This window comes from Pantherophis guttatus, chromosome 17 (genome assembly GCF_059756535.1).
Source record: "Pantherophis guttatus breed Tessera chromosome 17, ASM5975653v1, whole genome shotgun sequence".
In the NCBI taxonomy this organism is placed as follows: Eukaryota; Metazoa; Chordata; class Lepidosauria; order Squamata; family Colubridae; genus Pantherophis; species Pantherophis guttatus.
In genome coordinates this window covers 365,629-392,149 of record NC_142079.1, presented here as the reverse complement: position 1 = coordinate 392,149, position 26,521 = coordinate 365,629, and the positions used below count along the sequence as shown (strand labels likewise).

At 55.6% G+C, this 26,521-nt stretch overlaps 1 protein-coding gene across 8 annotated transcripts in view; it reads left to right on the top strand.

Annotated features, from left to right (window-relative positions):
• Positions 1 to 1,320: 1,320 nt before the first annotated feature.
• Positions 1,321 to 26,521, top strand: part of MYO18B (myosin XVIIIB) — a 46,529-nt gene continuing 21,328 nt past the window's right edge. For 2 of the 8 annotated variants that reach the window (XM_087880314.1, XM_060681774.2), the window contains exons 1-24: positions 1,321 to 1,663; positions 8,959 to 9,114; positions 9,481 to 10,179; positions 10,743 to 10,809; positions 11,397 to 11,509; positions 11,707 to 11,883; positions 12,013 to 12,211; positions 12,315 to 12,457; positions 12,605 to 12,705; positions 13,185 to 13,248; positions 14,081 to 14,225; positions 16,733 to 16,891; positions 18,161 to 18,251; positions 18,718 to 18,910; positions 19,234 to 19,314; positions 20,149 to 20,269; positions 20,564 to 20,723; positions 21,719 to 21,902; positions 22,333 to 22,525; positions 23,410 to 23,519; positions 24,207 to 24,272; positions 24,355 to 24,483; positions 24,754 to 24,897; positions 25,408 to 25,497. In XM_087880314.1, the coding sequence (XP_087736440.1) occupies positions 1,601 to 1,663; positions 8,959 to 9,114; positions 9,481 to 10,179; positions 10,743 to 10,809; positions 11,397 to 11,509; positions 11,707 to 11,883; positions 12,013 to 12,211; positions 12,315 to 12,457; positions 12,605 to 12,705; positions 13,185 to 13,248; positions 14,081 to 14,225; positions 16,733 to 16,891; positions 18,161 to 18,251; positions 18,718 to 18,910; positions 19,234 to 19,314; positions 20,149 to 20,269; positions 20,564 to 20,723; positions 21,719 to 21,902; positions 22,333 to 22,525; positions 23,410 to 23,519; positions 24,207 to 24,272; positions 24,355 to 24,483; positions 24,754 to 24,897; positions 25,408 to 25,497 (3,648 nt within the window). In that variant the 5' untranslated portion in view covers positions 1,321 to 1,600. Of the gene's footprint in view, positions 1,664 to 2,862; positions 2,995 to 8,254; positions 8,399 to 8,958; positions 9,115 to 9,480; positions 10,180 to 10,739; positions 10,810 to 11,396; positions 11,510 to 11,706; positions 11,884 to 12,012; positions 12,212 to 12,314; positions 12,458 to 12,604; positions 12,706 to 13,184; positions 13,249 to 14,080; positions 14,226 to 16,732; positions 16,892 to 18,160; positions 18,252 to 18,717; positions 18,911 to 19,233; positions 19,315 to 20,148; positions 20,270 to 20,563; positions 20,724 to 21,718; positions 21,903 to 22,332; positions 22,526 to 23,409; positions 23,520 to 24,206; positions 24,273 to 24,354; positions 24,484 to 24,753; positions 24,898 to 25,407; positions 25,498 to 26,521 lie in introns of those variants that run through there. The other 6 variants (XM_060681776.2, XM_060681773.2, XM_087880312.1 and 3 more) reach the window with 5 other exon arrangements.

Below are 26,521 nucleotides of genomic sequence, written 5' to 3'. Positions count from 1 at the left end.
GCACCCTTCTCGTTTTCCCCTCCTCTGGCTTCAGGTGTCATGTGAACACACGGGCCTTTTCACAAGTGGGGCCGTGTCCCAGATTGTGGCGTTGGTACTTAGCCTGCAGATTTGCCAGGCTGGGCAGATTGGCTCTTGAATGCCAGTCTGCAGAACCAAGCCTTGGCAGGGTCACACCTGGCCTTCAGGGAGAAGTGAGAGGCAACTGCCTTCCATGCTGCTATGGAGAAGATGCGATGGAGATCTCATGAAGTCCTTAGGAGGGCAGCTCAGCTGGTGCAGTCAGAAATTCCGCTTCTGTGATTCTTATCAAAGCAAAATTGCCAGAGGACAGAAAAGAAAGGACTTTGCAGCTCCAGGCCTGCGGATTGGATAGTAATTCCCAGCCTGCCTTTGAACATCTTGTAGTAGAGCCTCTTCCCGTCTTGAACCAACTAAAGACGATCCAGTTTGTCTATTTTTCAGCAATTCTGCCGTGTGCGTTTAAGCATGATGGAGCGTTGGTATTTGGGGCTGCGTCCCTTTCCTTGACCAGGTGAGGAAAAGAGTTCCATCTTGAGGTGAACAGGATCAGGAGGTTCCTGGCTTCAGATGGTTGCCTGCTTAAGGTAGAAAAGAGCCCTGGAGAGTTTTACGTAAGTTTCTCTTCACCCAAAAGTTCATATCTGCTGCCATCTATTGGATATTTTTTTTTAAAAAAAATCACATTTTCACATGAAAATGAGTGAGGATGGGAACCTTAGAGGACTGAGAGCATAATGACCACCCGCAAAGTCCCCTTGTGGCATTTGCCTGCAGATGTCCTTGATGAGGAAGGCTCCTCCCCCAGGGTCTTCTATGGGGCTATTGAAGTTTGCCCCTGTGAGATTAGGAGACGGTTGCCAGTTTCCTATTGCTGCCCTCCGTGGGCCATCTTCTGTGCGATTCATCCCATCGGGGACGCCTGGCTGGCCATTCTGGGACATTGGAGATGACACCAGGAGGCCTTTGGCCTGATCCACCAGGGTTGCTCTTGTTCCCATCAGAGATTCAGGCCATTTGCTTAGTTTGGTCTTTTTCAGTAGCCGAGTCACAGATCCTTGGTCCTTTTGAACCAGGTCCTGACGTTGAGCAATGTCCCGATTGTGAGCATGACGCTTTGAATGGAGGGACAGCAGCTGGTAGCCAGTTGCGCTGTTGGATCGGCTCCCCCCAAATTCTTCAGACATTCCTCCCCAAAAGCAAGTGACGGCTTAGTTTTTCAAGGTATCCAGTGACCACAGATGTTCTCTGAAACATTATCCCCCAGAGCTCTTTGGAGCTTAAAGAAGAGAGGAAATGTTTTTGTAAATTGGAAGACTAGAAGAAGGAACTTCTTGAACAGCCCCCTTTAGGAGACCTCAGCCCATCATCCTTTCCTTCTGAAAGGAAAGTTGAGCATTTTCAAGACCGTATTTATATTTTTGTGGTACAAGATACTTGCTGGCATTTCTGGCACCGGAAGGGGGTGGCTTTTGTGCCCAGGGCGGGGCTGTTTCTAAGCTGGGCTATCGGTTTACCCTAGACGAAGATCTCAAGGTGTGAGTGGCCACGTTGGGCATGGTGGAAGAGTTGATGCCAGATGGACAGCAGAAGCGGCACAGAGGCTCCCGGGAACCCGTGGATCAATGTCTTGATCTTGCACGTAAGTCATCCTTATTTCTAAGATTAGGCTTGTTTTTAACAGTAATGACAGCCATCGTCTTCAGACTCATCATGAGCCGAGGTGGCGCAGTGGTTAGAGTGCAGTACTGCAGCTACTTCAGCTGACTGCTAGTTCAGCAGATCAGCGGATCAAATCTCACAGGCTCAAGGTTGACTCAGCCTTCCATCCTTCCGAGGTGGGTAAAATGAGGGCCCAGATTGTTGGGGGCAATATGCTAATGCCAATGCAATATGCTAATATGCTATATGCTAACTTTGTAAACCGCTTAGAGAGGGCTGTAAAGCACTATGAAGCGGTATAGAAGTCTAAACAATAATAATAATCATAATTACGATAGACGGTGAGCTGTGTTACAGGTTAAGGCCTTCAAACCAAACTTTGTTATGTGCACAAGGGGCGTGACCAGTCAAAAGTCTGGCAACCACAGACCGTTTGCTTGGCAGAGGCACCCAACTTCTCTGGCCCAGCAGAAGTGGGCAAAGCCATATTACTTACTCCAGGGTGGGCAGTGCTGGTCAGGGTCAGGATCTCCCTTGGAAAAGCAAGGGAGGGTGGGTGGGCGGGTGTCGATTGGGCTCTACCAGCTGACGGCCAAAGGGGGAGAGACTTGGAAAGGGATCCAGGGATGCTCTTGCCCTGGACTAACCAAGACTTCTGGGTAGATAAGAAATGAAAATTATATAATAAAAATTTTATAAGAAATAAAAATTATTCTTAGTAGATGGATCTGGAACAGCCCTTGGCAAAACCGGAATAGTCACTTCCCACAATGCTCTTAGCGAAAATAAGCTACTTCTTGGGAGTGAGATCTAGAAGTGGTGGTGGTGGGTGATACTATTTAACGTAATGGATTGTGGTTAATTATGACCCTTGACTTGCTGGCTGGGGAATAGCCCCTCTCACCTCAGCCTGGGTGACTGAATTCAGAGTCCAAAGCCACCTTTGCGCCCTTGTTTTCCTGGATGGGTGCCCCAGGCCATACGTGCAGGTGCTGGCCCCCAGAGTGTGCCCAAGGGAGAGGGCACCAGTCCTCCCTTCCCTGTCCAGCTGGTTGGCAGGGTGCCTCTGTCTCAGGCAGGCAGCCTGACACCCGGGTGTATTTTTAGCCATGACATGGCCTCCTGTTCAGCTGCTGGCTCTCATCTAGGGTGGGTGGAAGGGGAGGGGTCCTCTTAGCCACTTCTCCCGCCCTCCTCCTCCTCCTCCTCCGTTTTTTTCTGCCTGGTGGGAACCTGTAGCTGCTGCTGAGCCTGGGGCTGTTTGTGTAGGAAGCTGCTCATCTGTGGTCAGCCAGGTGGTTGATAGAAAAGGTAGGCGACTTGTGTGGCTGCGTGTGGGGGGGGGTGGCAAGCTGGGGAGAAGGTCTGGGGTGGACCCTGCCTTGGCCTCCCAAATGCCGGCCTGAGGGTCAGCAGGTGGCTATTTTTAGCAAGGCTCAAAGAACAGCCTGCGGGAACGTTAAAGAGCAATGGCTGAGCAGGGCCTTCCTTCAGCCTAGCTCAGCTGGGAAGAAGGTCCCATCCTGGCCTCCTTTCTTCCTGGATGATTGTCCACCAGAAGTGGACAGGGCTTCTTCTTCTCTTTAGTCCTCAATCCCCGAGGAAAACGGGGCGACCCAGCCCAGGAGGGGCAAGACCCAGAGACACTCCTGGGAAAGCCGTCCCAGGAGACCCCCCACTCCCCACCCCAGCTCAGACACTGGGAAACACAAGGGGGACTGTTCTTGAAAGTCTGAACGCTGGAGGGGGGGTGGGAAGGATTATTGTGTGTTTCTGAAGATGTTTAACCTTTTTCCTGTCAATCCGGAGAGGCCTCCAGGTCCTTCAGCGGCTGATCCCAGTTTGGCCTTGGGAGATGATGTGGGCGGCTGGATTAGAAATCCAGCACCGTGGAATCTTAAGTGTCCAAACTTGGTTTTCCTTTGAAAGGCTGCTTTAACAGGCTTTCCGTGTTTCATGGAAAAATCCTGAGGATGTGGGTGCCCCTCTGTTATAGAAAGGAGCCTTTCTCTACCCCGAATCTGGAGAAGCCAGAATCCAAAAGGTGACAGGCGCAGTGATTGTGACTGTGTATAAAAAGAACACAGGAAAGAAGTGGGGGGGGAGCTCACGGAGGGAACAGTGCCAGGTCTCGTAGCGGGCATGGATGGTGCCAGAGTTGGGCTTCCTTGAAGGCTTTCGGGATTTCTAGCACTAGCATTTGACCAGCCACCATGTTTTGCCTGGGTGATTGTTTTCTTTGCTTTCTCCCGTGTGGCAGGAACCCGCAATCAGTGTCCACATCTTGCATCCCTCTGGGGAGGGGGCTGACCTGCAGTGCCAGGGAGCTTCTCGCTGGGCTCCTTCCAGGCTGGGAAGGAGGGGGGGGCTCTTCGCCCACCCAAGGCCCAGATTCAGGAATTGAGCGGCCGAGCTGGGAAAAGGCAATCCACGCAAATGGCGGAAGTCCATGCTTAAAAATATTTTCCCCCTTTTCAGTTACTTGCTGTCCCTCCCAGAAAATGGATTTCCAGTTGCTTCCCAGTTGTCAGCAGTGACCAGACAGAGGCTGGCTGTCTCCTCTATAGGTTCCTCCCACCAGAATTGCCTTGTTTGGAAACCGTCTTTTCCTCCTGTCACCAAAGTGTGATTAGATCTTGTCAGTGGGTGGGGGGGTCCTTTGTTTTGAACTGATACAGACTCCCGGTTCATGAAATGAAATAATCCAAGACCCTGTTTTGCTCCCCACAAGTGCCTTCTCATGAGCCAGATTGCCAAATACTTCGGGGGGGGGTGCGTGTTAATTTTGTTGCCGTGTTTTCTGTAAAGATAGAAAATGGGTTAATCTAAAAACCAAGTGAGGCCTTTTGTATCAATACAGTCTGTGTGTGGCAGATTCATGCCGTGCCCCGTGCCGATCTCCTTAGGGTGTTTGATGAAATTAGGGCTTGGAGTGTAAACCAGGATTGTGTAAGTCCAGGTGCTGTGTGATAGCAATGGTGGCTTAGTCCAGAAGGCAGAGGGAGACGGCCATGGAAGCCCAGGAAGCTGAGAGATGATTCTGGGCTGCGGGAGCCCTGACCAAGCCTGGCACAAGCCTGGCGGCTGAGAGGGACGTGGCTGGGTCTGAGATTGCAGAAGTGGCCACACACCAGGAGACGTCCTCGTCGGTCACAGCAGGGCTTTCCAGCTGGGTCCCTGGCTGTGCGCTGGGAGGTCGGTCAGGCAAAGGAGCCATCAGGCTGCTGGAGAGAGCAGGGCCGGCCTCTGGCCAGGCAGGCTGACCCAAACTCTGCCGAATGACCTGTCCGGCCCAGGGCAGCCCTCTCCAGCTTCTCTGCTGGGGAGGAGAGATCGGGTTTCTGGAGACTGCCCGCCCGCCGCTCTCTCGGGTAGCCGAAGGTCCGATTTCAGCCTGTCCAGAGAGATGAGCTGGAGGTGGCAGGGCAGCTTTGCCAGTGGGCCGAGGGGCGAGGGCAGCAGTTCCCCGGGTGGCAACGGGGCTTCTTGTTCGAGTTCCCATTCTTGCCTGCGCTGATTGTGGCTGCTTTTACTCTTTTGAACTGGATTTCGGAGGAGTTTCGCCTGTGGTTGAGGGACCCAGCCGGCTGGCAGTTAAAAATGTCTCCATGGTTACAGGGGGAGGGGGAACCACCAAGATATTTACATTTACGTAGATTTTAGCACTTTCCAATTGCCTCAAGACCCTTGGAAACAGAGATGGGGAAGCTGCCAGCCTCTTTGCATCCTCTGATGCATTATTCATGGCTGGGTGTGTGTGTGCGTGTAATAACAATAACAACAACAACAACAACAACAACAATAATAATAATGCCCCTGATTTAGAGGTTCTGGGAGCCTGGAATGGAGCACTACCTTCAGCTCTGGTCCCCCACCCTCTTTCCACCATAGGTCACCTGACCTCCAGCCAGCAGGAGCCCTTCTTCTCTTGTCCTTTGAGCCAAGCCTTTTGCTGTTCCTTCTTTTTTTTTTTATGTCTCATACACACATTTACATGTACAGTCATTTATCCATCATTTTTCATTCACCTTATCTTTTAACTTTCATTTTTAATTTTTACTTTTTCGGGGCTGCTCTTTTACCCTTTACCTTTACTCCAACCTTTCTTCTTCTCCTCCCCTTCTCTTCCTTCCTCTTTCTCCTCCTACTTTCTTCTTTCTTTCTCTCCTTCTCTTTCCTACTTCCCCTTCCCTTCCCCCACTCCTCTCTTCTTCCCCCTTCTAACCTTCTCTACTCCTCTTCCCCCTCCCTTTTCTTCCTCTCCTTTTCCCTTTCTTCTTTCTCTTCTACCTTTCTCTCTCTCTACTCCTTTCCCTCCCTCTTCTTGTTTCCCTTTTCAGCTCAATATAAAGTGGTATTCGAGCAGCCCCGATTTTCTAATTATCTTTATTTTCATTTCAATTTCTTATTCAATTAATATTTATTTTTATTTCATCATTTGTGTACATTTTAATAATATCTCACTTTTTTCCCCTTTTACCCCCCTCCCCTTTCTCCTTTTACTTGGCATCATCTGGGTATCTATTTTTTTTATTGTTTTCTCCCATCTGTTCTCTATCTATTTTATCTCTATACCCTTATTCATATTTCCTTTCTAACCAATCAAAAAATTTTTTCCCATGTCTTGAAATACCAATGTGGCTTTCTACAATAGAAGCAGTGACATACCCAAATATTGTGAATATGTGGAATATTGTTAGATACCAGGACATCTTGACAAATCGGGGAGAACTGAAACAAAAACAAGAACTAGAGAGTCAAGGGATTGAGATAGATTGATATACAAGACTGCAAATACAATCAAGATATGAAGCAGATCGTAGACAATATGGCTTTAACTTGGGGAAATCAGAACTGGATGAAATATTGACAGGAACAGATGAGAAAATGATTAAGAAATTATATAATTATTTATTGCGTATTTGACAAGAGGATGAAGAAGTAAAAGAAATAATGATAGCATGGGCAAAGAATTTTGGATACACCATAGAATTGGAGAAATGGCAACAACTTTGGGAAAGAAACTATAAATTAACAATGGCAACAGCTTATAAAGAAAATTTATATAAGATGTTTTATAGATGGCATATCCCACGAGAAAGATTAGCTAAAATGTTTAAAGCTAAATCAGCTAAGTGTTGGAAATATCACCAGTTGTCAGGATCATGCTATCATATGTGGTGGTTGTGTAAGGAAGCAAAACATGGTTACTCCCATGTTTTACAACCATGGTTGTAAAAATACAAACATGGTTAGAGGGAATGTTGCAGCAACATATAGAGTTAAAGCCAGAGATATTCTTAATGGGAATTTTACCAGAGAATTACAGTAAAGAAGATACATATTTGATTATTCATATAATAACAGTGGCTAGAATTGTATTTGCACAAAATTGGAAAGCAGATAAAATCCCATTGGAAGGAGAAATTACAAAGAAAATTTTAGAATGTGCAGAAATGAATAGATTAACACTGAGAATAAAAGATAAAGAGGAGTTGATGCATTTCAAAATGCCGCTCCTTCTGAGGCTTCCTGGTGCCTTTGAATGAAGATCAGGATGATTTCAAAGCAGGGCTTGAACGAGAAGGCCCGGTCCGGTCGGGCTCTTTGGGAACTGTCTCGGCAAGGCTTGGTGGGTGGTGGGCACTGGTGGGTTTAGGGACGATCACCGTGCTGTGATCCAGAGAGGAGAGTCAATGGCTGAGGCGACCTCTGTAAGGGCCTCCGGTTTCCAAGGGCTCTTGATAAAGTCAGGCTTCTTCAGGAATGGGCTGCTCTCAGCTTAAGACCGGTGGGAAGCATTTGAGGAATTTCTCTCTTGGGTGCCCCCAACTCGCAGGAGAAGACTCAGGCCAGCCCAAACCCTGCAGGTGGTTAGCAGTCCCTCCCCATTGTGTCCTGCGGGGGCTTCTCTCTTTAGGTGGAGCTGGGGAGCTTTTATGCCCCCCTCCCTCCCTCCCTCCCTCAGTTGCCCAAGAAGTCAGCTTGGCTTCTCCTCCGGGCTCCACGCACAGCACGGTGACTTTAATGCTGAGGCATTTGAGTGGCGGAGGTGCTGGGGGGTGGGGGTGGGGGGATGCTAGAAGCTGCGAAGGCTGCATTTCCAAGAGGTCAGCAGGAAAAGTCACCTGTGATCCGGGGAACCCTGTCCCAGAGGCTTGGGGCTGGGGAAGGAGGCTGTGTCGCTTGGCATGGAGTCCAATCTCAGAAGCCACCGGAATATTGTGGAGGGGCCGAGGGGCTACCTGGAAGATGGCCCGCTCAGCCAGTGAGGGTCCCTCCAGGGATCAAGGCTTCTCAGAGTGGAGACCTTGGGGGAAGGGGAAGCCTTGTGTCTGTCCCGTTCCCCCCCAATCTTGGAGTGGGAGGGGTTGGTGAAGGTTGTGCCTGTGAGAAGGAGCCAGCCAGTGTGAGATGGGGGTTTGGGGGGGGAGGCTGCCTCTCCTTCCAGGGGTCTGGAAAAGCAGAGGCACAATCTAGAGTGCCTTGCCCTGCCTGGGTCTCCGAATGGGGTGAAGGGGTCCAACTGAACCTGACCGGTCTCTCCTCTTCTTCCGGCCCCTATCTGGGTGTGCGCTCCCTCCGGACGCAGGCTGCTGTTCCGTGTCTCCATCCGCCATCCTTGTCTCCATCTGTGAAGCTCGCCCCCCTCTGAGCTGCCCATCCCCACCTCAGCATGGCCATCTCGTCACGACTTGCTCTGTGGGAGCAGAAGGGAAGTGGATCTCCTGGCAGACGCAGCCCGCATGAGGCAACGTGGAGAGCAGCATGAGCTGTGGGGGCGGGGGAGCTTTGGTGCCCTGAAAAGACCCCCGCCACCCTCACGGGCCCAAACAAAGGCCCTGTGGCTGCTGGGCTGTCCTCCTTGCTATTAACTGCTCGGTTCCTCCTCTGCATTGTTGGCTTCCTTTCATGAGCTTCTCTGCTTTGGACTAGCAACTAATTTGAATTTTCGCCTCAGAGTTGAAGGCTGTTGAAGCATCATCTGTCCAAACAAATGGGCAATTTCCTATATCTTAAAACTTGCAAACGGGGTGTGTGTGTGTGTATATATACGGAGCAGTGCTGTTCTGCAAGCATCTTTAGTTCTGTTAGAACCCCTGGAGCATGTGCAGAGCGCCCCCCACTGCAGCGCATCTGGGGCTTCAGCTTGGTCTCTGAAGCACCTTCTTTTCAAGGGGGGGGAGCTTCTATGGGTTGGGGAGAGGTCTTCTCTTCCCTGAGGCAGGGCACCTTCCATTGTCCCCAATTAACTGAACAACTTGATGTGAACAGATTAGGGAAGAGGACCGAAGCCCCCCGCCGACCTCCCCGCCTTTGCCTTTCCCCATCATTCCTGGGGGGTTCATCAAGCAGCTCGTGCGGCAGAACGAGAAGGAGTCCAAGGCCCTGAGGCTGAAAGAGGACGTTGCCTCGAATTCCCAGGAAGATGTGAGTGGCCAGAGGGGGGTGGTGGTTTCCTTTAAGCCAGGAGGGGCGGCTGGTGGAGTGCCAGCTGCCTGGAGATCTGCCCCTAGGTGGGGGTCCCCTCTGGAGAGGAGGCTGCCCCAGCAGCCCTCCTTGGGGGCATCATGTTCTTGTTGGGTGCACAAGCAAAGCCAGTCTGGATCTCCCTGCAATATGTCAGTGGCCCTGGAGCCAGCTCCCCAGTTCTCAGAATCCCCAGGAGGGGCCTTCTCTGCGAGGGCTTCTACCTTGCACCCCCCCCATGCTTTGCCCCCAGGGAGAAATCTCTGCCCCCTTTGTGCCCTTCGGTCCCCTGGCAAAAGTTACGACAGGCTTTTCTTTGCTTCGCAGCCTCCCGGGAAGCCGGTTGCGATCAAGGAGGCTGACCTCTTGGAAGTGGGGGGCGACATGGCCAGCAGCAAGGGGCAGCTGAATGGGGAGAAGGCAGCAGGCGAAGGGATGGTGGCACTCCCAGAGAAGAAGACCCTGCCCTTCAGGATAGGCCCCCCAAGGAGGAATGCCAAGCTCTTTGGGCCCGATCTGGGCCCAGCTGCTCCTCCCAAGGCAGAAGAAAAGGTCCCCCTGGCTGGAGGGCCATGTCCCAAGACATCCGCTGCAGAAGCGAGCCAAGGCCCGCTGGACTTCAGGCCTGGCACGGCAGCCGCACAAGGCAAACGCATTGAGAGCCTGAGAAAGGAGACGGCCCAAGGAAGGACCAAGCCAGGCAGTGGGGCCAAAGGAAGGGGGAAGAGGAAGGGGGCAGAGGGAGAGGAGCTGGGAGAGAAGGGGAAGCAGAAGATGGAAGAAAGTGCAGAGAGGGAAGTGGATGTGGCCGAAGCCAAGAAGGAGCCAGGAGAGGCCTTGGCGGCTGCCAGCTGGGAAAAGGGAGATGCCGGGAAGGGACCTGAAGGAGCCCTGCAAGCAGAAGTTCCGGCCAGAGGAGGAAGGGAGCAGGGAGCCTCTGGAGCAGCAGCAGAGATAAAGGGGAGCCTGGAAGAAGCGGTGGGAGAAGGACAAGAGCATCCCGCAGAGAGTTCCCATTCCAGCAAGGTGAGACGGGAGCTGCTGGGCATTTGGCAGCCCATCCTTGCCTCTGGGGCCTGGGCTTTGGCCAGGCAGGACTTAATGCCCGGAGGGCCTTCAGGGGTCTTCTCTCCAGACTGCGCACCTCTTGCCCCACCAAAACGGGGAACGGTGCTTAGAATTCTTTTTTTTTTCCTCCTTGTTTGAAATTGAGGTGCAGCCCTCTGGCTCTCCTCATTTGTCTTTCCATTACGGATGCACTTTGCATCCATAAAACATGGCCCCTCTCCCCCCCGAAGGCTGCTGTGATTGTAGGTGTGACCTTTTTGTGCAAGAGTTGAGAAGTGAGGAAACAAAGCCAGAGTGGCTCAGAGCCCTCCAGGAAACGGCCAAACTGCACCCCAAATGAGAGCTAAAGGGGGACCCGGCCTCTTCCAGGGTTCTTTAAGTGGGGCAAGTCCTTCAGGGGCAAAGGGGTCGAGAGGCTGGAGTCCCTGAGCAGCTTCAGCCCACCTTTGCAAGAAAACCAGTGAAATTGTTCGCTTCCCAGTTCAAACTGGGAGCCCTCAGCCTCCCTCCTCCTTCAGCAGGTCTCCGAGGACATCTGGTTTGAAACGGAGAAGATCTGGCTGGTTCAGAAGGATAAATTCACCCTTGGTAGGTTTGGCTTGTGTACCTGAGGGGCTGAAGCGGGGGAGGGGGAAGACAGGAGCAGCCCCCTCTCCAGTGAAGGAGTTCGTGTCTTGTGCTTTGCCTTATTTTATTTGTATGTTTGTTGCTGAGACGGTTTATTATTTTAGGATTCGATGATTTAGGGTGTTTTTTTTTATGTTTCATGTACCGTGGATGTTTTAATTAATTTTTCATATCGTAAAAGCTGCTGAGAGTCCTTGAACTCTGGTGGAATATCAATGCGATAAACAAGTAAAAGGCGAAAATGGCTCTCCCCTTGCTGCTGGCTTTTGTGACGGGTGTGTGTGTGTGTGTGTGTGTGTGTGTGTGGGTGGGTAAGTGGACAGGCTATCTTGGGGAAGACTGGAGCAGCGGAGGCAGGTGGAGAGAGGAAGGTGGGCAGGCAGGGCCGCTGAAGGAGAGAGCCACAAACCCTTTCCGTGTGCTGGGTCCTGACCCAGAGCAGAGCCCGGGTAACCTCCTCCAGGGCTGGGGCTGGGGCTGGGGGAGGTTCTCTGCCGCTCAGGGACTGGATCCGAGGTTTGGCCTCAGAATTAGTCTTGGTTTTGCAGCCACCGAACTGAAGCCTGATGTGGGCACCCTGGAGCTGCCTCCGGGAACTGTGCGCGCTCGGCTGGACACTGATGGCTCCGTTGTGGAGGTGGACGAAGAAGAGGTCCAGAAGGTGAGAGCTTCTGTCCTCCACCTGAAGGCCCATCATATTTACGGGGATAATTTTGCCATGATCCCCTGCCTGCCCTGAAGGCATCCAGTCGGGGTCTCTTCCATTCCTTTGGCTGGGGGAGATAAGAGGGAACAAAGCAGGTGAAGATGTCTTTCTACCACCACCACCTCCTCCTCCTCCTCCTTCTCTCTCAACAGGCCAATCCGTCCAGCCTGGACTACACCGAGGACCTGGCCACTCTGGTCAGCCTGAATGAGGCAAGCGTCCTCCATGTTCTGCACCAGAGGTTCCAGTCGCAGCTGCCCTACACCTTCTCTGGCCCTCACTTGGTGGCTCTCAGGCCGCTTCCTTCCACGGCCAGCAGCTCCAGAAAGGTACAGTAACTGGCGGTTGGGCGAAGGGCTGCGTCCTCTGTGGGGGGCAGACATTGGTTTGCCCTGTGGCCCCTCTGGCGGGGGCCCACTGTAGTTGTGCACGGAACACCCTGGCCCATGTTTTCCCAGGCCTTCCAAGGCAGGAGGGACAGGATGTCTCCGCACCTCTTTGCGGTGGCGCAGAGGGCCTATTGGGGCCTGCTGGCGCAGAGGCAGGACCAGGCCATCGTGGCCCTGGGCAGAAGCAACACGGGGAAGACCACCGCTTGCCAGAACATCCTGGAGTACCTCGTGGCCACCGCGGGCAGTGTGGACAGCCGGGTCACAGGTAGGCCGTGCTCTGGGCAGCCCCTGTCCAGCAGCCTTCAAACCCCGGAGGAAGGGTGGCAGTGAGGGGCACGCCTGCATTCTGCAGTGTTTTGGCTTTCCAGTGGAGAAGATCCAGGCCATGTTCACGGTGCTCAGAGCCTTTGGCACAGTGTCCACCGGGCCCAACAGAGCCTCCACCCGCTTCTCCATGGTCATGGCGCTGGATTTCAGTGCCTCTGGGCATGTAACGGCTGCCCATCTCCAGGTAAGAGGGTTGACTGGCACTGGCTGGGGGGTTTCTGGGGCACAGCAGCCCCTGCCTTCTGACATCCTCAACGGGGGACCCCTCGCTGTGCCTGGGTGAGGTGCCACCTTCAGCTGATCCGGAGTCCCCTGCCTCTCTCCTGCCCAGACGATGCTGCTAGAAAGAGCCCGGGTGGCGCAACAGCCCGAGGGAGAGGGCACCTTCAACGTCTTCTCACAGATGCTGGCGGGGCTGGATCTGGATCAGAGGTAGACTGCTGGACAGCTGGCAGAGGGTGAAAGCGGGGTGACCTTCGGGGTCCCTCAGAATTCATTGAACCCGGGCAGGGCTTGGGAGGGGCACATCGGCCTCCTGTGGGAACTGGGCGAGGTAATGAAGGGAGGATCTCCTTCTCCTCTGACTCTGAGGGGGCTCTAGGGCCTTCCCACCCCAAAGGAGAGGCTGCTGCACAGCAGCTGCTGCTCGGCCGCCTTGGCAGAGGGGCTCCCTTCCCCAGCAGAGGGGGCCAGAGAGCCAAGAAAGGTAGCCATGCACTGGCACCAGGCCTGGGAGGGCTTCGCTGTTGGCAGTGCCCGGTGGTGGTGACCAGCGGCCCTTTTTGATTGCTCTGGCTGGCAGCAAGGATGCTGACTGCCTCCTAAATACTTGCAAGCCCCACCCCACCCCAGGCACCGGCACTTTCTCCCCGTCCTGTTTCTCTCCCCCACCCCCAAATTTCTGTCAATAGGTCAACTTTGCATCTGCACCAAATGGCAGAGAACAGCTGCTTTGGCATCAGAGCCAGCCTCAAGGTAAGGCAGGCCATGTCCCCACAGTCCCCTGACTGGGTATCCCCCAAGAAAGTGGGGCTGGAGGCAGCCTGAGGAAGGGGCATGGCTGGGTCTCTGCCCCTTTTCAGTTCCTTGCTCGCAGACGGGAGGGGTGGGGAGGGAATTGGGGTGCCCCCTGATAGGAGTTGCATCAGCATTTAACATGATCCATGGTAGCGTTAGCCTGCAACTGACTGCTGCTGAGCAGGTGAAATTCTCAATAGAGGACCCTGGTGCCTCCTTGGGCTCCACGGAAGCCCCACACTGAGGAAAGAAGCTGCCCACCCCATTTGAGCGGCTGGTTCAAGTTCCATCAGTGGCCAGTCGGAGCCCTTTCGTGGGCTCTGGGACACATTTGGGCATGGAAGAGAGCAGAAAATGGCCCTTTGCAGTGCAGATCACATGGGGTGTGTGGCATTTGTGCTTTTGCAAGCAGATCCCAGCACCGGGGCCTTCCTCTGCCCCCCCTGCCTTTCTGCCCACTGAGAAGGCTGCTGCTGACGCTGGGCCCTGTGGGTCAGGCAGGTTCCCCGCCCCCCCCTGCTGAGAACGTGTTTCATTAGCAACCTCCATCCGAGTCCAATTCTTGCTGATTCTTGCTGATTGAGGACAGCAGGAAGGCCAGCGAAGGCCTCTCTGGAGGGGAGAGGGTGGCCCCCCTTCGCCTCCTCTTAGCCAGGGATGCTAGACTCAGGCTCTCCCCCCCAGCCCAACCCTTAGCCGGTTCTGTGTTTGCTGGGCGGGAAGGGGTGCCATGGTTCCTGGACCCTCCCTGAGGCTGGTGGGCGATTCTGGACTCTCTTCCTTCTTGCAGGGAGAAGAGAAGCGGGGGGCTTCGGACGCCTTTGCACAGCTCCAAGCTGCCCTTGGCACCCTGGGAGTCGAGGCGGCTGAGCAGGAAGCTCTGTGGCGGGTCTTGGCCGGCATTTATCACCTGGGGGCTGCTGGTGTCTGCAAAGGTACGGCCAGGAAGAGGGGGCCCCGTGGGGAACCTATGCTGGTCCTCCTCTGGCCCTGCCAGTCTCTTCTCGGGGATACTGCCCAGGAGAGCTCCAAAGGCCAAGGAGAGGCGAGTCAGCTCGGGGACTGGCACCACCGTCCTGGGTGAGGCTGGTGAAGCGACTCCTGGCCTCTCTTGAGCTGTCTGGAAGAGGCAGAGTTGCCAAGGCAGATGTCCGTAGGGTCCAGAGTCTGCCTGGCCTCAGCCGAAATTCCGTCTGCAGCTGGCCAGAGAGACCTGCCTGAGGGCTGTGTTTTGGGAGAGGGGGCTGTCTGTGTGCCCAAGGGGTTAGAGATGGGCTCAAGCGCCCTGTTGGATTCCTTAGGCTGTGAGCCCTCCCCCACCACCTCTCCTCTGGCCTGGCCTGGCCAGCCATCTTTCTGCTTCCTTCCCTGCTAGTTCCTTGTGTCTGGGTCGGAATTAAACTGGGGAGAGACTCTTGGATGGAAATGCTTCTTTTTTGCAAAGCCCTCTTAAGATAAGAGAGAGAGAGGAAGGGAGGAAGAGAGAGAGAGAGAGAGAGAGAGAGAGAGAGAAGCTGTGAAGTTGCTCATAAATTCTTTAAGCGGTGGGGGGGGCTCCCCTCTGCAGTCGCTCCTGGTGATTTATGCACTTCCCTTTCAAAGAGACAGGCACGCAGGACTGGGGAATCTGCTGGGGCTCCGTTCAGAAATGTCTCCCTAGCATGCGCTGCCCCTTATGGTAATTTCACCCATGAATCAATGATTGATTATTAAGAAATTAGGAAGTTAGCACCTCAGTCCGCCAGGCACAGGCATCCTGCCCCTGCCAGCTTCTCCATCGAGGCAAAGGAAGTTTTGGAAGAGGCAAGGCATTATTGGCACATTTTGGGGACCCCTCGGGGTCTCTCCCTTTGGCCTGGATGGCCCTTCCCTGATTTTGAAGTCCAGAAGGAGTTGACCCTGAATTGGGGGGGGGAGGGGGGCTATGGGACCCCGGCCTTCCCAGTTCACGCCCACTTCAGCAGAAGAGCCTTTCCTGTGGATTTTGCACATGTGGCCACTGCCGGCACTCGGGGAACGTTGACCACGGCATGCCACGGGGCCTTTGCAACTGAGCCGGGACTGGCAGGAAGGCAAGTGGATGTGGGAAACGAGGATCCCGGTTAAAAAGTGGTAGACTTCCAGGTGATTGGAGGCAGAGGGCTGGCAGCATGCAGATGTTCCTCCTTACTCAATTTTGAGGACTGGGAAATGGCCACAGTGGCTGGGCCTTCGTTGGCTGATCCTGGTGTTGCATGGCCCTGCTTGCTTGGTCTGGGGAAGGTCTGTGGACCCCCAGCCATGGCTCAGTCCCTCTGCCCTCTGCCCTCTGCCCTCCCTCAGCAGCCTTTTTCCTGCCCCCATCGATCTCCACTGGCAATTCTTCCTTTTCCTTTCCTTTCCCCCTTTCCTCCTTCTCTCCTTTCTCTTCTCTCCAACCTTGGGAGAAGGCTTGGGCTGGTTTCCTGCCACTGTGGCTGCTGCTTTTATAACCTGGCTTATTCTGCTTCTCGCCTGTTGATGGATTTCTTTCTAGCTCGCGAAGCAGAAATAATTGTCCCGGCGGCTAAATAGTGATTCTGAAAAGGCCCTTCGTGCAGCTGGGTTTTTCGGGGTGGGGGGGGAAGTGTGTGAGGGGGTGTTTCCTGAGGCAGGACTGCTAGGGAGGGTCCCGCAAGGACAGGTTCAAAGAGGAGAGGGGCTCTGAATGCCTGATTTTGGCAGGTGGATCCGTAGGGCTCCTGCAGCCAGAGAGGGAAGGTGGCCCTGCGAGGCAAAAGGAAACCAAAAGGCTGCAGTCTCCTCACAAAGGGGCACCTGCGCATTTCACCCGAGCAGCCATTCATTTGGACCGCTTTCATCTTCCCTTCTTCCCTCTCCTTTTAAAGAAGGCTTTGCAAGCAGAAATCGCCCACCGATCCTCTATCCTGGTGTCCTGCCCAGGCAGCCATGGTTCCCCTCTTTGGCTGCTCTTGGGGGTTCGGTGGAAAGCCAAGATGGTGGAGGCCTCACAAACCTCCATGGCTCTTGTGTTGTTGGGGCGCTGCAGGCAGGCCCCCCCCCCCCGTGCAGCGCAGGTCTGAGACTCGGCCCTTGTTCCATGGCCAGACATATCCGTCTTAAAGTCACTGCGCTTCTTGGCGCTTCGGTGGAGGAAATTCCTCGGCCTGCTGCTAATCTCGGTTTGGCGTGCTCGCATAGCGGCCCTCACAAGGTTTAGTTGGGGTTTGTAGTGGATCTGGAGTGGCTGCCCTGAACCCAGCCAGGTGCTGACGGATGGATCAACCTGGGCACATTGGCATGAGGCAGGAAGGTCCAGCCTGGTTCAAGGGCTGAAATGGGACTGCCTCCCCCCAGTTCCAGCCCCTCCCAAGACTGGGGAAGCAGGAAGGGGTGCTGGGTAATCCCAGGACTCCCAAGGGGAGGGGTTCTGGATAGCCAGGCTCTCCTCCTCTTCCTCCAGTGGGCAGGAAACAGTTCCTGAAGTTCGAGTGGGCCAACCGGGCGGCGGATGTCCTGGGCTGCGAGGCGGAGGAGCTGACCACGGCCGTCTTCAAGCACCACCTACAACGGATCCTTCAGCAGGTCACTGCTGGAGCCCGCTCGGAGGAGCCACTGGACGGTACGGCTGCCCCCCCCCCCGTTTTGTGCCCCCCAGTGTGATTTCTCCTTGGCAGACCCCTTGACCCAGGTGGGAGGGCTCCAAGCTCTGCACCTGGACCCTTTGCAACACAGGGGACTGTTCTTCTTTTCTCAGAGAGAGCCTGATTCTTCCTGCTTGTCCACCCCGTCCTGAAACCAGGCAGAGCCCGGCCTCTGAGGGTGACCACGCAGGGAGATAGTTGGGAGGTTGAAAGGAACGAAGGAGGCAGCCTCTGAGCCCTTGGCCGCTCCTGCCAGATCTCCTCCCTCGGTCGAATCCCCTTCCCCTTTTCCAGCTGCCTTTCCGTCCCGCTCCCCTCCATTAGGCCTGGCTTTTGTGCGCTCTGTTGCAACCAGCCCACGGTTGGGACTGGCCAAGTCCTGCTGCCAATTGGGAGGCAGCCAGTAAGCCTCAGATGGTCTCCTAGCAACCAGACCAGGTGCCAGGTGAGAGCTCCTCGGCTGGTTTGTTGCTGCCCCTGCTCAGGACTGGCAGGGGTCTTCTGCCCCCCTCCTCTTTGGAGAAGAAGGCAGGGACGTTTCTGCCACAGGGGGCTTTGTCCCCTCTTTCCCTGGCAAAGCCAGTGTCAGGATGGGCAGCAGCTAAAGTAGGACGGGTGGTTTGCAATCTGGTGCCATGGAGCCTGGCCGGGCAGCTTCCCCAAGACAAGGCCTGCTTTGGGTTGCACCTGTGCAGCTCTGCGGCCCTATTGCTGGAGGGAGAGGAGAAAGAGAGCCTCCCTCTCCATGCAGCCCCAGGTTCTTCAGCTTGGCCGAAAGAGAGAACGGGATGGCTGGTGCAGAGAAGGGAACATCTCTGGTGGGTCACGTTCCCTTTTGCTTCCTACCTGCTTCCGGTCATTCATTCATCCATGCATTCAAGTCAGCTGCACGCTCAGTCTAAACATCCGTGAGGGGACAATTCGGAAAGTCTTGAATTCCGAATAGAATAAAGCTATTCTATTCTATTCTATTCTATTCTATTCTATTCTATTCTATTCTATTCTAAATCTCAGTTGAGGCCGATATCAAAACCGAAGCCGCCTCTGATAAGAACTGGAATCTGTCAAGCTCTCCAGCTGCCTTTTGTTCGACTCGAGATGGGCGGGGGTGGTGGTGTGTCCCTTTGGGGGGCTAAGCGGATTCTTAATGTCTTTGGTTCTGCTCTGATTTCACAGGGACTTACGGGTAGCTTGGCTGGGGGATCCTGTGGAGGGGACCTCCACCCACTAGTCTTTTTCTTCCTCAGGCCCCAAGCTGAGTGGGGTGGAGTGCCTGGAAGGCATGGCTGCCGGTTTGTACGAGGAGCTGTTTGCAGCCGTGGTGATGATGGTCAACAGGTAGGCACCCCTTTGGCACCCAAGATGGGGAGGGCAAAAATCCATTCAACGGGTAGGATGCCTGATTCCCAATGAGCCGCTCTCAGTTAAAGCTATTGCATTAAAATCAATAAAAATAAAGTTAATGATGAAGCAGGCACATAAACGATAGGAGACAAATGACGGACAGGCCAGTCAGGAGATGGGCTTCTAGGTGGTGGGGATTGTGCCACAGGCAGGTGTGGGAAAGGGAGGCTGCAGGGGATGGGGGAGGGGCTGCTGCTTATTAATAATGGATGTGACTTTGCGGGATTCAGGCGAAGGTCACCCAGTTGTTCATAGTCTGGCTGGGAAAAGCAAGCAGCCCCCTGACTGGGGCATGCTCTAGGGGGAAGTGAAAGCCCAGGAGGGAGAGGTTGAGGCTGCAACATCCGGGGGTTGGACCTTGAGAGGCTCAGAAACGGGGAGCCCTTCTCCTCCCTTGCAGGTCCTTCTCCTCCAGCCAGCTCTCCATGGCCTCCCTGATGGTGGTGGACACCCCTGGCTTCCTCAGCCCCCGGCACCAGAAGAGAGAGCGGGCGGCCACCTTTGAGGAGTTCTGCCACAACTACGGGCAGGAGCGGCTGCAAGGGCTCTTCTACAAGACCACCCTGGAGTCTGAAGTGGGCAGATACCGGGAGGTGAGGTGCCCACCCCAGCGCTTCCTTGGCTGTTCAGCTTTGCTCCCAGGAGGGTCTCCCAGACTGGAGGAGTGGGATCTCCTGAAGAGTGCCTATCCACCCCTTGCTCTGAGGCTTGTTGGACATTGGCCTCATTGCTGTCCCGTTGGGTTAAGAACGACTTTGGGGAAAGGCCACGGAGATGGTTGGGGGAGCGGCCTTTAGCTCATGAAAGCTTAGAGCCTCAGGAAAAGATGGGGGGCCGCAGTGGGGCAGAACAGAAAAGAGGGGACTTTTTCCGTCCGCTCACCTCCAAGGCCCAACCTCCCATCACTGTTTCTTAGGAAAACATTGAGGTTCCTTTTGATCTGCCTGAACTCTCGCCAGCCGCCACGGTGGCCCTCGTAGATCAGAACCCGTCCCAGGTAATTCAGAGGCTGGCATGGGGTGGGGGCAGCTTGCCGAGGGTTTGTTGGCAGGGTAAAGCTTTCCTGATGCCAAGAGCAGCGCTGGAAGCAGGGCTGGCACGAAGCACGAGAGGTGGGTGGGTTGGAGGGTGGGGGAGGTAAAACCCACCCAGAGAAACACATCTGGGGGGAAGCTCTGGGCCTTTGCCCCCAAGGATGCCAGTCCAGCTAGGAAGGAGCCATCAACTCAGAAAACGTTAGGGGCTCTGAGTGCCCTTCCCTGTCTCACGATCAGAAATTACTCAGGTTTTCTGTGCCCCTGCTGTGAGAGGCCAAAGAGCCAGGGGGAAGGATGCCCCAAGGTATTCCGGTGCCAGGCCGGCCTTACAAGTTGTGCCACCGACTCGGATTCAAACCGTAGAAGGATGGCATTAACTGGCATGCCGCTGCCTCCGGTCTGCATCACTGTGCTTGACCTGCCCTGGTGGGATCGATCCTGATTGGAGGTGGAACCCCCACCCCACCCCACCCCCACCCCGTGGCCACAATCGATGCAGGGCACCTGCAGGGAGGGAGAAGCAGACTTTTCCCCCTTCCGTGACAACATTATTGGGAGGGGACAAATCTGCTTCCCAACCTGGAGCTGTAAAACTGCAGATTGCTAGGAGGGAAATGTACAATTTCCTGTACAGATGGAATGATATAATAATACATACGTAGTCGCCAATAAATAAATGATAATTAAAATGAGTAATGATTAGTGATTAATAAACCGCAGGAAATTTGCCAGGGGGGCATGTCGTGGGGGGTGGGCTGACGCCATGTGGCTGAAGCCAGTCTGTCCCCCTTTAGATGCTTCTCTCTTCAGAGGGCCCCCAGGGCCTGCTCTGGATCCTGGATGAGGAGGCCCTGATGCAGAGCTCCAGCGACAGCAGGGCCCTCGACCGCCTGTCTTCAGCCTTCGGGAAGGAAGGTAAGGCCGAAGGGGAAAGCTGCATCGGAAAGGGCAGAAGGGTCTCCTCCCTTCGTCAAAGGCAGCCCCTCTGAGCTCTCGCTCTGCCCCACCAAAGCAAGGGGCGGCCTTGCCTTCTGGATGCTTCAGAGAAGGGCGGCTTTGGGGCCTTTCTGTGTCTCCACTTCAATGGCATGTATGTGCTGCCCACTTGGTGCCCAACAAGGCCGAAGAATATCTTGGCATCTTTGGCCCCTTAATCCTCCACCCGCCCTCAGCAGAACAGCTAAGCTTTACTCTGCCTCTTCACTGCAGAGCAGGGGGTCCTGCGCAGGTGTGAGCAGCCCCTGCAGTTTGAGGTTGCCCACCGGCTGGGCAAGGACCCCGTCCGCTATGATGCCACCGGTTGGGTGGGCAAGGCCAAGTGGAACCTCTCCGTGCAAAACGCCATCCAGCTTCTGCAGCAGTCCAAGATGTGAGTGGGGATGGGGGGGGATGTCTTTCCCCCTCTGGGGCTGGGGGGGCAGAGGGGCTGCAGTGCCAGGCTGGCTGGGCCAGAGGAGGGAGGGAGGGAGGCAGCCTGGGCTCTGAGGTAGTTTCAGGGACTGCCTGCCTGCCTGCCTGCCTGCCTGGGGCTGCCAGGTGAGCTTCCAGGGTGCAAGGAAGGTGGCTGCGGTCTGGCCCAGTTTCAAGCTCCTGGGTTCATTCCCACTTAAGCACTGGCGCTTGCCATCTTCCCGCCAAACTATGCAAGCAAGGAAGTGCGTCTCTGGGGCACAGATGCCAACTGAGGGGGGCAGTTTCCAGGACCAGGAGGTGGTTGGAGCCGGGCCCAGCTGTCCTGCCTTCTCCTGCCTCACAGGCCTTGCCAGGAGGGCAGTTGGTGATGGAGGGGAGGATTTTTTGCACTTTCTTTCCTGAACCACCGGCTTTATTTGAACTGGGAGGGGTGGTGGAAGTTCATTCGGATGCTGGGGGTGGGCATGAAAGCCCAGGGGAAAATCAGCCCCTCGGCTCCCCTTCTATTCGGCCAGAAAGAAAGGCAGGAGGGGCAATGGGGGCTGCCAAGGAAAGCTCGCAGTTTTCGTCACTGTTTAAAAAGGCAGCCAATGTGGGTCAGCACCCAGCATCCGGCTCAGCCTGGAGGAAGTTTGGATCTGGGGGAAGTTTTTAGAGCCAGCTCAATGGAGAAATGACAAGCTTGTTTTATCTGGAACAGCAGGGCTGGGAAATGGTGGCCGGAGGGCGAGAATTAAGCGTTGGGTGGGGTCTCCCTTCCCAGAAGCCCCAGGTGGCCCACAGACTCTCTACTCCCACAGCAGCCCTGCAAAGCAGGCCAGGCGGAGAGAGAGCCGGATCCGCCACCCCACGGCTGAGCCAAATTAGAAGTCGTGGTGCCCATTTGGGTGGACTTGGGGAGGCCAAGAGGACGGCCTTCCTGCTGACCAGCCCCCCCTTCCTTCCCCACAGAGGGGCTCTGAGGAAAGTCTTCCTGCCACGCGCCCAGGTGCCCCTGCTCTGCCGCTCAGTGGCAGGCTGGGAGGGCCTCTCGCAGCAGGCCCTGCAGCGCATCGGCTGCCTCAGGAAGACCTTCAGTGGCAGCTTGGCCTCCGTGAAGAAGAGGTCGGTGTGCGCCCAGATCAAGCTGCAGCTGGTGAGCGAAGCGCCTGGGCTGGGCTGGGCTCAGATGCTGCTTCCTGGCAGGGCCCATCTGGGGCGGCCTGGGATCCCCCTCCGGTGTCGATGGATTTCTCCCCGTTGATCCATTTCCACTTGGTCGGTTTGCAAAGGCAGCTCCTGCAATTCTGACAGGCAGAACCAAATCAAGGCAGGCAGATCCTCCTTTGCTTCCAACAGAAATCACTTGTGAATGTGATCGACAAGGGAGAAAGCGGCTTTGGAAATGCAGGGGCTTCGTTTCCCAGAACGGCCTTAGAGATGGGGGTGGGGTGTCCGTGTGGAGCCGCCTGGAAACCAAGCTTGTGCAGAGCCTGGCTGCTGCCGCCCTTGGCCCCCTCCTCAGAAGAGGCAAGGAAGATGATTGCTGAGGGATCCCTCCGAAACCAGCCTTCCTCCCCCCACAGGATGCTCTCAGCAATCTGCTCAAGCGGTCTCGGATCCACTTTCTCCATTGCCTTGACCCGGGAACGCCGCAGGAGCCTCAGCCGCCCACGGAGGCCTCGGAAGCCGCCCCAGGACTGGCGTGGGACGTTCCCGCCCTGCGCGCCCAGCTCTCCGGCAGCCTGATCCTGGAGGCTTTGCGGCTGCACAGAATTGGTACGAAAGGGAGGTTTTCTGGGTCTCCCTGCCGAGTGCAAGGAAGGGTTAGGGTCGCCGACTCTTCCTGGGCAGTGCAGTTGTGATGCAGGTTACACAACAGGCGACTGAGGGATACAGGAAGTGGGGAAGTTTGGCTGGAAGCTGGCTGTGATTCTGACCACGCAAGGAAGCCTAGAAGAAGCTGAGACCAACATCTGGCTGCGAATTCTGGGCATTGTAGTCTCCAGAGAACTGGTGGGGGGCGGGGGGACACTAGGTTGCCTCCTCTCCACACGGCTGGCTGGTTCTCACTGCCCCAAATCTCTTTGCTTTGTGAGCAGCTTGTTAGTGTTTGCGATGACAAAATGCCACTTCTCTCTGCTTGTTTGTTTTGGGGGAATTTATAAAGTGTGTTTCTGCCCATGGCTCCCAGGACAGCGCACGCTTTCAAATAATAAGTGCAAACATGATGAAACTCAATAAAAGAGCAGTGTAAACCTCGAAAACAGCTATAATGTCTATGAAATCCAGCAGAAGCCGTGCAAGTGGCAGTTAACCGTGTACAGGCCGTAGGGCACGCTATGGGGGATGCCGGCTGAGGAGCTCTTTCCCTGCTGGACAAGATCTTGGGGCCTGGGGTGCTGCAAAGCCCCTCTATCAATCTCTCCCCCCACACACACACCCGTTTAATTTCCAGCTGGGGGTGCAGAGGGATTTCTGGGGGCTGGCCAGGACTCAGCTCTTCGGGGTTGGTCAACATGCATTAAACTGAATGTGCAAGATGGGACTTGCTCCTCCAGGCTCTTTGGGTGGCCGGGGCGGGGGGGGGCACCAGAGTCTCAGTGGTCTGGGATGCCAGTTCTTGTGTACCAAGTGGTTCACCTCCATTGATGTTCCGGCAGGCTATGCGGATCGCATGGAGCTGACCCAGTTCCGGCGGCACTTCCAGGGCTTGGCTCAGCCGGAGATGAAGAAGTTCACCTCGGCCTATGAGCTGACGGATGAGAAGAAGGTCAGAAGGGGAAACGAGGGAGGGAGGGAGGGATGAGCCCAGACGGCCACTGCAGCTTCAGCCGATAAGACAGGAAAGCCAACCGTCACCCCCGTCCTCCTGTTGGCCATGAACCCAGCGCCCAGGGAAGGAGGTGTGGGGGGGCCATTGTGTTGTGAAAGCAGCTGCCCTGTGGGTCCTCTCAGCGTGTGGGGTTCCGGCTGAGGATTTAACAAGAGGCGCCTGACGGTGGAGAAAGGCCACGCTTGCCAGGTTGCGCTGCAGGGAGACTCGTTTGACAAGTGCTCCGGCTCGCTCATCTGCCCTGCGGGGTCTTGAGTTCTGAGGATCTGAGTGGCACAAGGAATGCAGGGGCTTGGCCGGGATGAGGAAGCTTCCCAAGTTCAATTCCAGTGAAACATGGGGCTGCTTTGAGCCCGAGTCTCCCCACAAAGGGACCCCAAAGAGATGTCCAGCAGCTGAAGACTGAGAGAGAGAGAGAGAGAGAGAGAATCCAAATCTTTACTTGGGCAATTCCAGCCAAAATGTTGGTTGAATGCAGCAGTTGAAGACATCGGTGCCAGCAGTCAAGATGGGGCAACCCGGCCGTTTGTGGGCCTCGTGATGGGGGGCTGCCTGAGGGCTCCTCCCTGAGATTTTGGCCGCTGCTGCAGGTCTCCTGAACGTTGGTGCTCCTTCTCTCTGCAGGCTCTGGAGGAGCTCTTCCGGGCCCTCGATCTGGAGAAGAAGAGCGTTGCGCTGGGCCACACTCAGGTACTGGAAGCAGCCATCCTGGTTCTTCTCGCCTGCCTGGTGGGAAATGGGCAGCGGCTTCACCCTCTGTCCCTCTGGGCAGGTCTTCCTGAAGGCCGGCGTCCTTCCGCGCCTGGAGAAGCAGCGAGAGAAACTGGTGTCCCAGGGCCTGGTCCTGCTCCAGGCGACCTGCAGGGGCTTCCTCTCCCGCCAGAAGTTCAGGAAGTTAAAGGTAGCCCTGCTCTGCAGTGGGGGAGGGCGGCCCTCCTGGCCCCTGGGTCCAGCGGGGAGGTTGGGGAAAGGACCCACAGAGGCTGGGGGCTTTCAGCAGATTCCCCTACTGAGCAGAGGGAAACGGGGGGGCTCCTTCCTGCTCCCATCCTGTCTCTCTCTGGCCTACAGTGCTGGAAGACGCCTAGCTGGATCCCAGCGCTCAGGCTCCCACTGGGGGGGTGGTCTCAGGGTCCTTGGCCCTGAGGTGACCCTCCTACTCCTGCTTCAGATCCAGAGCCTGGCTGCCCGATGCATCCAGAGGAACCTGGCCGTCTACCGAGCTGTGAAGAGTTGGCCGTGGTGGCAGCTGATATGTGGCGTCCGGCCACTCCTGACCATCAGCCTGGCAGAAGGCCAGCTCCGAGTCAAGGAGGTACCTGCGTTGCCAGGAGAAAAAGGGGGTGGCGAGGCTCAAATCCTGATCTTCCTTAGATTCAGCAGGAAGCTGAACTAAATCGGTTCTCTAAAAGAGAGATTCTAGCAACGTCCCCCACCTGGCACCCCCCCCCCCCGATGCCTTGGCTGCAATCCCCAGCCCAACGCAGACCCAGCAACCTTCCCTTTCATGGGGTGATAGGCAATTGACCCCCCTCCTTGAGGCAGCCATTTTGGGGGGTGCAGCCTCTCCATCAGGGTGCTACCAGTTTGCAACGGGGCTGCGTGTGTGCTCTTGCTTCGCTTGCATGCACAGAAGCTTCCTGATGACGTCAGGATGGGCGGGCAGAGCCTCCCACCAGTTTTACTACCGGTTCTATAGAACTGGTCCAAACCGGGGGCAACCCACCACTGCTCTCCATGCTGAGTGATCCTGAACTCAAGTTGCAGATGGTGAATAACCAACTTCCTCCCTCCCTCCCTCCCTCCCTCCCTCCCTCTCTCTCAGGAGGAACTTGCAATGCTGCAAAAAAAGTTGGAAAATTCAGACATTTCTCGCCAGGAGCTTCAGGAGAGCACCGAATTGCTGGAAAGCAAGGTAGGCGGGGTGCTGCCACAGCAGATCCAGGTGATGCTTGGATTGCATGTTTGGAGGTGTTCATGTGAACAAGGAATGGGGGGGGAGGGGAATCTTTGAAGCTTTTTTTCCTAGCATTGAGGGGCGGGGACGTTTATGGCGATGGTGCCATCATGGACAAGCTCTGCCCCCACAGATTGGCTTCTCCTACTGGTGGGCCACTGAACAGGTGGCAGGTCCTCCTGCCAGTCTTGGGGGCCAGGGTCTTTCTCCTCCTGCCCCTTGATGGGTCCCCCCCCCAATCTTTCTGAGGCTGAGCAAAAGTCAGCAGCTGCCCATCGCAGCCCCGTCTCTTGGGTCAGCATTGCAACCAGCAGTGCCAAGGGGCGCTTGTGCCATTGACTGATGGAGGAGGGAGGATGAACTTGACACATCTGCCGTTGGCACAAGCGCCTGGCCCAGTGGGGAGCAGGAGAGTCACAGCAAGCTCTCCCGGGTATGATGAGAAGCGGAGGGGAAAGACAGCAGGTCAGATATAATCCAGTTTCAGGACTGAGGCAATAAGGAGCAGGGAAAATACAGCCAGCGACACCCTCCCTCCGTACCCCCTCTCGGTTACACTCATGCCAGCCTCTCCTGGCCCGGAAGGAATGGCCTGAACTGAGATGGCACCTAATGGCGGACAGCAGGGAGATTAAAGCGGCGATCCTACTTTCTGCCTGCTTCTGCAGTTGCTCAGCGCCCCAGGCCCTCCCTGCCCCTCTTGCTGCCTCTCCCTCCTCCTTTATCTGGGCCTCCCAAGCCCCAAATGGCCAGCCGGTGTGGGTGAAATGTTCAGGCCGAGGGGCTGGCGTAGTCCAGGACACCGCTTGAGAGCAGCTTCTCTCTGGCAGGAAGGGCTGCGGTGCCTCGCCCAGCTGGGTTTAAGGCTCTGCCAATCAGACAACTAATTTGGGGGCCTTTCTTGGCAGGCTGGTGGCTTGCCTGGCCTCTCCATCAGCTGGGTGGGGGGCTTTTTCTGTGGTCTTGCTGCTAGAGACACAGG